Below are 12,772 nucleotides of genomic sequence, written 5' to 3'. Positions count from 1 at the left end.
CAAAATTTCCTGTGACAGACTCATCAAACACTTACCATTCCGGGGTTCCTTCCCTTCGTCTTTTTTCATGGAGTCTTCAGGAGCGAGTGATGCCTGAGCAGCACTGGCCATTTCTTTAGCTTGGATATACTGCTGAAGTGCTTTAGCAAAATGATCTTCTGAGTCTTGATTGAGTATTTCATTGTCACTCTCTGGATCATAGTCTTTACTCCTTGATTTTCGACGGGGAGAATTCTTTTGTGGTGCTGTGGAATTTCTGGAACGTCGAGGCTATGTCAAAATTAAATGTTTAATTTAAAAACCCTAGCATGAATGACTGAAAGTAATCTAGTCATGAACACAGAAAAAACAGAGTATGGCCAAGAGTTTAATAATTTTTCACATTGAGTGATAGGTTCATGGAGGTTCAAATTCTCTTTACTCCTGTACTTGAAACTGTCTAGAAATAAACAAACAAATAAATAAATGGAAGTAGCATGTCCAACCTTCCCAGTAATGTGAAAGAAGACTATGAATTTGCATACAGCTCAGTGTAGAGCGCCTGGGGGCATATGTGAGGCCCTGGGAATCTCACAAAAGCAGGAAATTTAGACACACATAAGACAGCCATGGGAACACGCTACAGACTGAGGTAACAAGGAATGTCAGGCAGTCCCAAGTTGCCAGAGGTGGGACTGGAGTGACAGCACAGTGGGTAGGGCGTTTGCCTTGCACGTGGCCAACCCGGGCTCAATTCCCAGCGGTCCCCTGAGCACCACCAGGGGTAGTTCCTGAGTGCAGAGCCAGGAGTAACCCCTGCGCATTGCCGGGTGTGACCCCAAAAAGCAAAAACAAAACAAAAACCAAAAAACCCTCCACCAAAAAACCAAGTTGCCAGAGGTGAGGTCATGGGCCTGGTATTGTTTCTTTACAGCCACCCCAGAAAAACACAAACTGCCCGCCCCACAGCATGGTGACTTTCCCTGTCCTCTAGATAGCACATTTAGCACATTTCTCTCAAGTCACTCCACTTGCAGTTTTCTGGGGCAGCTCTCACAAACTAATACACGCTATAAGCTACAAATCACTGAGGTTAAGTTATTGCATTGCCTTTGAATGTATTTTTAAAAGACAGGAATTTTGACATACAAATGGCCAACAGGGCATATGAAAGAGTGCTTGGGGCTGGAGCAATAGTACAGTGGCTAAGGTGTTTGCCTTGCACATGGCCGACCCAGGTTCAATCCCCGGTGTCCCACATAGTCCCCGGAGTACCATCAGGAACTATTTGTAAGTGCAGAGCCAGGACTAACCCCTGAGCATCACCAGGTGCGAACTAAAAAAGTGTCAAATAAAGAAAGGAAGAGTGCTCATCATCACTCAGGATTAGGGAAAGAAAAACCAAAATGACATTGATATATCATCTCACACCTGTGAGAATGGCACAGATCAAAGTCTGTTAGCATATTTATGCTAAGAAATTCCCGTTCTCATCCACTGTTTGTGGAAATGTCATGTAGTACAGCCTCTATGCAAAGCAATAAGGAAATCTCTCAAAAAAAAAATTGGAAAGAACTACCATATGACCCAGTGATACCACTTCTTGGAATCTATCCCCCAAAATCAAAAACATGAATTTGAAAGATTATATACACACCACTGCTCATAGCCAAGATGTGGAAACAACCCAAATGTCCAACTATGGAAGAAAAGATTAAGAAGCTGTTGTCCACATTAGAGCTGTAATACTAAGCTTTAAGAATAAACAAAATCGGGGGCTGGAGCGATAGCACAGCGGGTAGGGCATTTGCCTTGCACGTGGCCGACCTGGGTTCGATTCCCAGCATCCCATATGGTCCCCTGAGCACCGCCAGGGGTAATTCCTGAGTGCAGAGCCAGGAGTAACCCCTGTGCATCTCCGGGTGTGACCCAAAAAGCAAAAACAAACAAACAAACAAAAAAAAACAAAGAATAAACAAAATCGGCCAATTTGCTGTGATATGGACTAAACTAGAGGCTATCATGCTGAGTACATCAGTCAGAAGGAAAGGGGGAGACAATGATGTCTCTCATAAGTGGGATTTTTAAATAAACAAGGTAGCAACGATGAGCTAAAGACAACACAACAGAATTGATCCGCACAATTGAGTTGTTGGAAAGGATATGAAAGGGGACTTTGGATGGATGTGAGGTGGAAACACTGGGGGTGGTTGTTGTGCTGGTATTATGTACACAGAAAACCATCACTAACAATACTGCAAATTGGCGACCAAAATACAGAGACAGCCTACAGAATGGGAAAAATAATTTACCCACTACCCATCAGATAAGGGGTTAATATCCAAGATATATAAGGCACTGGTAGAACTTTACAAGAAAAAAAAAATTCCAACACAATCAAAAAATGGGGAGAAGAAATGAACAGAAACTGTCTCAAAGAGGAAATACAAAAGGCCAAAGGATACATGAAAAAATGCTCTACAAAGCTAATCATCAGGAAGATACAAATTAAAACAACAATGAGATATCATCTTACATTACAGAGACTGGCACACATTAAAAAGAACATTAACAACCAGTGCTGGCACAGATGTGGGGAGAAAGGGATTCTCATTAATTGTTGGTGGAAATGCCGACTGATCCTGCCTTTTTGGAAAACAATATGGACATTCCTCAAAAAACTAGAAATTGAGCTTTCATATGACCCTGCAATACCACTTCAGGGAATATATCCCAAGGGTGCAAAATAAGCAGAAATGATATCTGCACTCGTATGTTCAGTGTAGCACTGTTTACAACAGCCAAAATCTGGAAACAACCTGAGTGCCCCAGAACAGATGATTGGTAAAAAAAAAACAAAAAACTATAGTACATCTACACAATAGAATACTATGAAGCTATTAGAAAAAACAAACTCATTAAATTTGCTTATAAATGGATGGACATGGAGACTATCATGCTGAGTGAAATGAGGAGAGGGCCAGACAGAATGACTGACTCATTTGTGAAATATAAAGTAACAAGTATGAGACTAACACCCAAGGACAGTAGAAACAAGGGCCAGGAGGCAACCCTGGTTCACAGCTAGAACCTAGCCTCACATGCTGGGGGGGAGAAGGCAGTTGGGATAAAAAAGAGACCACTAAGACGATAGTTGGAGGGATCACTCTGGATGGGAGATGTGTGCTGAAAGAAGGTAAAGGACCAAACATGATGGCCTCTCAGTATCTGTATTGCAAACCACAATGCCCCAAAGTACACACAGAGTAAGAAGAAAAGTGCCCTGCCATAGAGTCGGGGTGGGGTGGGTTGGGGGGAGATATACTGGGAACATTAGTAGTGGGAAGTACACACAGGGAGGGATGGTTGCTGGAACATTGTATGACTGAAACTCAATCATGAAAGCTTTGTAACTGTGTATCTCACAAATGATTCAATTAAAAAAAAATTAAAAACTATTCTCCAAAAAAAAACCCAACAAAAACCCAATACTGCAAATCACAGTATCTCAACTTAAAAAAAAAAAAAAGTACTGCAGGGAAAGAAGTTTTAACAGCAAACATTTCATTTCGGAAATATTAAAAAACAAAAAAAATGCACTAAAAACAATTCATGTTAATTGATAATACAGTCCATAATAGTGTTTCTTAAAAACTAGAACCAAATATAAGCATCTGGTTCTCAAATGCTCACAGAAATGAGACAACTAGGGTTCCCCAATGGATTTCTCACTTCCATCTTTTTTCAATATGCGAACTTAATCTTACTTTTTTTGGAATTTTCTCACATTCCAGTTTTACATCCCATTTTACTGTCTCTTCTTGTGTTTCTTCAACTTCTGTATCATCTACTTCATCATGGTTTCTGTAACAAAAATATCAAACAACACGAGGATTTGTCAGCCTAGACAGTCTACACCTCAGCATTCAAAATCACTGCTTTGACATATCTTCAACTTGCCACTCAAAAAGTCCAAATTCAAGTTATAATCCAAATAAGGCAGAAAAACAATGCATAAAATTATGATGAGCTCTAACGGTACATATTGTTTGTAAGTAAACAAAAACAAGCATTTTAGGTATCATCTTAATGTTCAACTATTAGTAATGTTTGTTTGCTAATATATATTATCCACTTAGTCCATTCACTTAACAAAAATGAGTATCTATCTTAAGAAACTCTGAACCTTAGTACTGAGAAACAACAATGAAGACAGGCTTGCCCTGACTTCTGAGAAGTTTCCTATCAAAAAAATTTCTAAATGGCGGGATAAGGATGTATCCATTAACTAGGAGCCTTTATCCAAAATGGGGCCAAAGGTCTTCTGAACCTGAAAGACACCAAAGGATTGTCAAACAAAGCAACAAAGCAAAAACAAAAAAAGCAACAAAGTATTTCAGGTAAGTACAATGTATTCTTAAGAGCCAGGAGAGAGCCAAACATAACAGTCAAGGGCAAAAATGCAAAAGGAATGTTATTTTCATATTCATAAGGGCAGAGAGATTAAAGCAAAAGGATCATCTGAAATACTTAAACATGTTACAGGAAAAGAAAAAATAAATCAACAACAAAAGGAAAATAAGAATGAGGAAGGCAGCAAATATAAGAAACTAGAAAAGAGGCTGGAGTGATATACGGCAGGTAGGGCACTTGCCTTGCACATGGCCAACCCACGTTGGATCCCAGACACCCTATATGGAGCAATCCCTGAACACAGAGCCAGGAATATGTCCTGAGTACCACCAAGTGTGCAACGCCCCTCCCCCCAAAAAGGAAAAGAAGCAAGAAAAGCATACAATAAAACATACAGGTACAGGGAAGCAGAGTTTGCTCCATTATCTATGGGGCTACTGCAGACAACTGCATTCCAGTAAGAAGTAACTATTGCATTCAAGGCCGGAGGGAAGATGTAGGCTGCGTGCCAGAAAAAGGACCAGAAAACGGGGATTTTCTCAGAGTTTTTTTCATGGACAGCACTGTTAGTAAGTCAAAATTAACAGCAGCTTTGTGGCTCTTTCTAAGTTTCAAGTTCATAGTTTCACTTGACTGAAGAGTTAACCAATGGACTCAAGAGTCTCTGAGTTACATTCGTCCCATGCAGTGCCAAGTCATGAAACATTCTCAGACGTTAACACAGCATCAGAAACAAACAATTTACTAGGAGCCTTCCTGTTAGTTCTTTTGGTCATAGTGAATCTCTGACTAGCATAAGAAACAACTTTTCCTTAGAACAGTAATGAGATGACAACAGTGCTAAGCTTACTACTCGTGCTTACTTGGTGCCAGGTGCCAGTTCCCGTGCATGACACCTCATACCAGCACCATGCATGCTTTCACTAGAAAGCCTGTTCGATAAATGAGAAAACGGAATTACAGAAAGCTGTGCAGATCGTCACGGACTTCCTCCTATCTACTATGTGGGTAAATCCAATTTTCAAAATAGATGCGTATTTGACCACTTCTTGTCACTGATTCTATGATCCAAGCTATTCTTGCCTTCTTCTAAGCTAATCAGCCACACAAGAAGAATTATCCTAAAATGTCACTTTACTGAAAACCCTCCAGTAGGGCCAGGGAGATGGTTCAAAGGAACTGGAGGTGCATGCTTTACCAGTGGGCCCTGAGTTCCATTCACAGCATATGATCCTCCCAGCCCCTGCATGGAGTGGCTACTGAGTCAAGTGTGACGCCCTTGCCCTCAATGAAAGTGAGAGAAGAAAACCCTCCCGGACAGTATAGCAAGTAGACAACTTTCTGTAGGATATCATTGGTTTGTCCTTTCTCCCTTGCCACAAGGAGCTTAGGTTTATAGCGTTACACCCATCACAGTGCTCCCATTCCTTTGTTTATCTGTAACCACTTCTCTATGCTCTCTTCCCCAAACAGTTAATCAGCTTAAGGTCAGATCTTTCTAGGACACTGAACTTGTACTGCAAATTAATATTGCCTTTCTTCTCTTCTTATGTCTTTTGAATAGTTTACTTTAAAGCAATGTCCTTTTTGTATAGACAAAGGAAGACAGTAAATATTATGCTTTTGTAAGTTGGGATTTAATTGGCTTCAAACATTCCCGGGCATCTGCCTTCTCGACTTAAGCCTCAGTTGCCCTTAGTTCCTAGCACCCCAAAAACAGGATGCCAAAAAGGGACTGAAGGGACCCATGGCAAGCTCTGAGCTACCCTGGCATCAAAATGGGCCAGGCCAAAGCACCATGATTCTTAAGAGCTTGTTCATGGACAAATGCTGTCATGATCCAAAAGCAACATGAGATTAGGATCCTGCTAGGGATAGGAAAGACTAATCTGGCCTGAGCACTGTAGTCTGAGACTGAGATGACCCTAGGAGAGCAATTCTATAAGCTTAATGCATCTCTTACTGTGTCCATACAAAATGACTAATATTATGAATGCTTATATGTTAGTTGGACAAGGAGAGGAGAAACACATCCACGGGATCCCACCCTTGGTTGGGTCGTCCAGCTGAAAGAGAATCTGTCCTAGAAGCAGCATCCCCTGAGGGAAAGAACTTTACCCCTATTGATTGTGACCACACCTGTGTGTAAGCCCCAACCCCTCATGCTGGGGGATTTAACTAGGCTGTAAGAGTGGGCTGGGGGGCCAGATTCCAGGCCAGGAGAAGGAGAAAGGCAGGAGACTGAGGAGAGATGGAGAAGGGGAATGAAATAGCATGGAGGAGGGAAAAGCAGGAGGAGAATCAGAGGAGAATGGAGATGGGAATGGAATAAACTACAACTGACACCAACCAGCCTGGCCCTCCATCCTTTCTTCGCCTGCCCATCGCCATCGACCTCCCCGGGGTGGGGGAAGCAGCGTGAGAATACCGAACACAGGTAGCGGGAGGGCGATCATGGGCGGTGGGAGAGAGATAGAGCACGCCATTGTCCCTTTCTGTGATTATACAACTTTCCACATGTGTTCCATCCCTGGCACCCCTTACAGTCCCCTGGCCCCATCAGGAGAGATCCCTAAGCAGAGCCAGGAGTAAGCCCTGAGCACCACTAGGCATGGCTCCAAAATCCAAAATAATAAACCCGCTCTGCTATTGCTCCAGTCCATTTTTACTTATCATTACTTAAAATATTATTTAAGAGTTGTCTGTGTCCCAAGAATAAGAAGCTCATGAATACATGGATTTTTCTCTTACAGGTTTTTATAACAGCCCAGAATTATGGACTGTAACAAACAGCCCATTATTGTAGGCTATAACCTTTAAGCCCATGTTTCACTTATAGCAGGAACTTAATAAATGAGTAATCCTATCCTAAAATTACTACTTCCAGAAACTGTAAGAGTCCTCTCACTGCATTTAAAACAGAAATATTTTACATAGAAAAAAGGCACAGGCAAATTCAAAGGACACAAGAAGATAGTGCAAGCGGACAGAGTGCTTGCCTTGCATGCAGCAGGTGCGAGTTCAATCCCTGGCACCATAGATGGTCTATGGAGCCCAGACAGGGGTGCCCCGAGTGCATAGCCAGCATTAAGCCCCGAGCATAACTGGTGTGGCTCAAAAACAAAACAAAGATTAAAAACCAGAAAACAAAACAAAACAAAGAAGTTAGGGCTAAGGTACTTGCAGACTAAAGAACCAAAAATTCACAGAAATTCCTCATACCAATACAATCCTTCATCTAACATTTTATTAAAAAACAAAACAAAAAACAGAAGTAGTTATGTAGCTCTTACATATTTCCTTAGCTCTCTGATTGGAATCTTCCAATCAACACATTTTCACATTGATCATCACAGTGCTCAGGGCTAACTTCCTGCTCAGGAACCATATGGGATACTGGGGATCAAACCCGAGTTGTTCCAGTACAAGGCAAGCTCCCCACCCCCGTACTAATGCTCTGGCCCAAACATCACTATTTGGTTCTTTATTTCTTTTGGAGCCATACCCTGCAATACTCAGGGGTTACTCCTGGCTCAACACTCAGAAATCACTCCTGGTGGTGCTTGGGGAAATGATATGAGATGCGGGAGATGTGCTGCACACAAGACAAGCACTTTACCCACTGTACTACCTCCCCAGTTCCCAATCACTATTCTTACGTCACAGTCTTCCTGTGACGATTCCCATATATTTGCTTATGTAGTTTAAGTTTACTGATTTCTCTTGCTTCTCTTTGCAGAGGAACTTATTTGCAATTAGCATCTTTGGCTCTCTTCGATCTAAGTCTTATTTTATTTATGTCATTTTGCTATGGGAGCTTGTTGATGAAGTTCTGAGTCCTGGAGTGAGGCCACTAGATAGCAATCCTCAGCTTTGTCACGAAAACTGCCTAATCTTGGCATGTTATTTATCCTGTGTCTCAATTTTCTCATCTGCTAGATGAGAACAAGATTATCTTTCCAGGTGGCCCTGAGTTAAATGATAGCATTATTATGTAAAGACAGTGATCTAAATTAAGCTAAGTTTCAAGGGTGGTATTTGAGATAGAAGTCAAAAAGAGTTTGAGTGATCAAGAGGTCAAATCAACCTGGACAAGATACAGGAGAGATGAGAGAGATAAAGCACATGTGACTAGTTTCAGCTCACGAGAATCTGCAGGGCTGGCTGGGGAGAGAGAGGGGCAGATGTAGGCTTAGAAGTAGAGATGGATGTTAAGCACTTCAGACTCAGAAAAAAATGAGGATCCTTTGGGTGTAAACAAAGTACACATCCACAGGAATGGGACCAACAATCTCTGTCTTTTTCAACAGAGTAAATATACCCAAAATGTGTTTTTTCGTTTGTGTTTGCTTTACTATATATGGTCTTTCAGGGCTTCTTCGTATATATGTGTGATGCTGGGGATCGAACCCAGGATTCGCAGCCTGCGAGGCTCATGCTCTGTCGCTGGACTTAATCAGCGGACGAAAGACTGAGCCGACCCCTTTCGGCACCCCTAATAACGACGCACCTTGCCTGTGTCACGGAGAAAACGACAACCGACCTCTGTCCCTCCGGACGAGGTGGTGCAAACGCGGGCGCTGCAGGGACAGGGGCAGCCCGGAGGAGCGCTTGGAGCCCGCGTCTCTCCCATCCCTTAAAAGCCGCCGCATCCCGCTGCTCCCATGGGCCGGGGCCGCCTCGGCTTCGATCCCCCCCTCCTCCGCCCCCAACGACCTCAGCACGTGCGACCTTAGTGGCGGTGTCCCCCCCCCCCAACCCCCGCGGTCGCCGCGGCGGGACAGAGACGCAGCCGCGGACACACCCCCAGGAACCCAGAGAGGGGAGCCCGGGCCGGGGCGCCTGCGAGGAAAGCAGGAGAAAAGGGAGGTTCACCTTTCGTCAGAGTCCGTGGCCGGCCTTTTGCCAAGGGCTGGGTTGGGGGGTTTGGAGAAAAGATTCTCAAAATCCATGGCTGTCCCGAGCGCGAGAGCCGGGCCACTACAAATCACGCCAGCCGCCCGAACCCGGCGTCCGCGCGGCGCACAGGGCCGCGTGCTGCCCGGCGCCTGCGCGGCCCCGCCCCGCGCGCGCCGGCCCCGCCCCGCTGCGCGCTCGCAGCGGTCGCCCCGCCCCGTCTCTCTACGCGTGCGCCGTTTGAGCGTGTTTCCGCGTGCTATTTGATACTAAAGCTCCCGTTTAGGAGCGGTCGAACTTGGAAACTTCATTTTAGGATTCTCTTTTCTCCTAGTAAAGACTCTTTAATGAACATCGCAGTTACTCGAACCTCACAACTGCTTTGTGAAATATGCACTGTCACCTCCCACAATATTTGGAGAAGTAAGCCGAGGTGTAGATGTGTGACTTGTGAGAAACAATGAAAAATACAGCGTGCGCTCTTCTAGTCTCTTCTGCAAAAGGCAATGTAGAAAGGGCAAATCAAATCAGTGAGATTGTTTATTACGGAGGCTTGATGATGATGTGGAAAGATGAATGTGTGGACGTGAACAAGAGGGGCGAGGAGTGACAGTTCTGTGTCCATGTTCCAGTGTAACGTTGACTTTTAGAATCATAGTATGCTTCATGTATTCAAAGTAGAATACAGGAGCTGTAGAGATGGTACAATGGGTTGACTCTTGACATCCTTTATGGTCCCTGAGCCCTACCAGAGGGTTCTCTGAGGATGCAGACAGGAGTAAACCATGAGCACCGCTGGGTGTGGCTCAAAAATTAAAAATAAATACATAATAAATAAAGAGACGTTTGAGAGATATTACAGTAGATGAAGTCCCCTGCCTGCCACTGATCTGGGTTCTGGGTTCAGTACCTAGTACCACACATGGTTCCTGGAGCCCAGCCAAGAGTAATCCCTGAACTCAGATGCAGAAGTTAAGCCCTGAGCACTGCCAGATGTGGCCCAAAAAATGAAAACATGGAGTGAAAAATAATGAAAACATATCACATTAATAGCCCAACTACTCCTTCTTCAACTACTATTACTTCTTCACTTCTGAAGGTAAAGAATGCTTATAATCCTACAACATATATTTTGACTAAATGCATTCAAGAATAAAACACTAAAAAAATAAGTGGACATGGTTCTCATGAAGATGTAGATTAATAATTCTTAAGCTACTAAATAGTTATTGAGTAAACTGGTAAATATTATGGCTCAAAATAAATGAGGCTGTGTGGTTGGAAGTCATGTGGGGGAAGCGTGAGGCGGTGGAATACAGACTAGAGACTGAACACAATGGCCACTCAACACCTTTATTGCAAACCACAACACCTAATCAGAGAGAGAGAACAAAAGGGAATTCCCTGCCATAGTGGCAGGGTGGGGTGGGGGGAAACGGGACTGGGGAGGGGGGGGGAGGGTTGTTGGGTTTACGGGTGGTGGAGAATGGGCACTGGTGAAGGGATGGGTTATCGAACTTTGTATGGGGGAAACATGAGCACAAAGATGTATGGATCTGTAACTGTACCCTCACGATGACTCTCTAATTAAAAATAAACTAATAAAAAAAATAATAATTATTTAAAAATAAATAAATAAATAAATGAGGCTGTTAAAGAAGGAAGCTATGTAAATGAAGAGTGAGGGTTAGAATAAAGTCTGTGGTTCTGCATTAGAATTGGAGAGTTGGCATCAGTAGTATGTAAACATTTTTTTAACTAAATTGAGAGAGAGAGAGAGAAAGAGAGAGAGAGAGAGAGAGCAAGGGAGATCATGCTTGAGCACATTCCTGGATGTGCATAGATTTTCCCTGCTCTCTTGTGAGTTGGAATGGAGAGGAGGGATACTGGTTTTTTTTGTTTTTTTTGTTTTGTTTTGTTTTGTTTTTTGGATCACGCTCGGCGATGCACAGGGGTTACTCCTGGCTCTGCACTCAGGAATTACCCCTGGCGGTGCTCAGGGGACCATATGGGATGCTGGGAATCGAACCCGGGTCGGCCGCGTGCAAGGCAACCACCCTACCCGCTGTGCTATTGCTCCAGCCCCAAGAGGGATACTGTTTTTTTTTTTTCTACTTTTTGGGTCATACCGGGTGATGCACAGGGGTTATTCCATGCACTCAGGAATTACTCCTGGCGGTGCTCAGGGGACCACATAAGATGCTGGGAATCAAACCCGGGTCAGCTGCATGCAAGGCAAACGCCCTACCCGCTGTGCTATTGCTCCAGCAGGGGACACTGCTTTCTATCTCAGCACCTGAGATAGAAGAGGAACCAGAGGTACCTGACTCCTTGAGCAAAGATTCTCTTGTGTGTCAGCATAGCCTAACAACTAGATCCTACTTATCCTCTTAACAAACATCCTCATGCTTATGCAAAGATTCTAACTGTTTTATGCTATTGTTTTTATTTACTTTTGGGCCCAAGGACTCAATTTGCAAGGCATGTGCTCTGCCACAGTCATCTGTTCTGTCCTAATAAGTAAATGAATGCCTCCAAATTTGAGAGGGGGGAAGGAACATACAGTTCAGCACATATCACTTGCAGTCCTTAAAAGAAATACATTTAAGGTCTAGAAAGCTAGTATGGGATTAAGGCTTTGCGTGTGGCCAATAGAGGTTTGATCCTGGATACTGCAAATGGTCTCCTGGGCTTAGGGATAACCAGGAGTAAGCCCTGAACACCAACAGATGTAGCCCATCCCCAACTCTTTCCCCATCCCCCTAAAAAAAAATCAGCTTGTGAGACTAGGGATATTACATAAGAAGTAGAGCACATGTGAGGCCCTAAGTTGATCCCCAGAACCACCCAGTGTGCCCCCCCTCTCCAAGCACTGCCAGTCCAAGCCATGCCAAGTATCCCAGGGAATGATCAAAGGTTCCCCAGCACTGCTGGGGGAAACCCCTATAAGATTTTTTTTTTTATGGCCACTCACTTTATTGCCAAATACACACTTTTATAGGGACTCTCGATTTAAGAGGATGGTCCAATCACATAAAGTTTAACATTGCTGACCTATCACCTTCCCAATTCTGCTTTTGCCCTGGCCCAATCTCAGACAAGGCTAGATGCTGCAGTTAGGAATGCAGTTAGGTGACAAATCTTGGAGGATGAGACTCAACACCAGAAACCTGGAACTTGTAAAATGCGCCCAGACACTCCCTCCCTACTGTGTCACTATGCAGGGACAGCTCTATCTGCTCTGGTGCCTGTTACCATGTTCCGCGAAGATGGTTTTGAGTCTAGGAAGTTCCTGAGACTCTCGGTAGCTTGCCGGGCTCTCCGAGAGGGATGGAGGAATCGAGTCACGGTCAGCCACATGGAAGGCAAATGCCCTACCTGCTGAGCTACTGCTCCAGCCCGGGTAAAGTTAATCACAGAAAAAAAAACTTTCAGTAGCTGTGCCTCAACAGGATTCACCTATAAATTTTTTTTTTTTTTTTTT

At 43.8% G+C, this 12,772-nt stretch overlaps 1 protein-coding gene across 7 annotated transcripts in view; it reads right to left on the bottom strand.

Annotated features, from left to right (window-relative positions):
- The window catches only part of ZC3H8 (zinc finger CCCH-type containing 8), a 49,350-nt gene extending 39,916 nt beyond the window's left edge, over positions 1–9,434 (bottom strand). For all 7 annotated transcript variants that reach the window (XR_008627406.1, XR_008627405.1, XR_008627407.1 and 4 more), the window contains exons 1-3: positions 9,268–9,434; positions 3,747–3,843; positions 36–270 (exon numbers count right to left, since the gene is read on the bottom strand). Coding sequence is in view for 3 of the 7 variants with exons in the window: in XM_055122892.1 (XP_054978867.1) it covers positions 36–270; positions 3,747–3,843; positions 9,268–9,344 (409 nt within the window). In the remaining 4 variants the exon portion in view is untranslated. The remainder of the gene's footprint in view (positions 1–35; positions 271–3,746; positions 3,844–9,267) is intronic.
- Positions 9,435–12,772: the final 3,338 nt, after the last annotated feature.

The sequence above is a fragment of the Sorex araneus genome, chromosome X, assembly GCF_027595985.1.
Source record: "Sorex araneus isolate mSorAra2 chromosome X, mSorAra2.pri, whole genome shotgun sequence".
NCBI lineage: Eukaryota > Metazoa > Chordata > Mammalia > Eulipotyphla > Soricidae > Sorex > Sorex araneus.
Note: the sequence above shows the minus strand (reverse complement) of the source record. Positions and strands in the feature narration are given on the sequence as shown.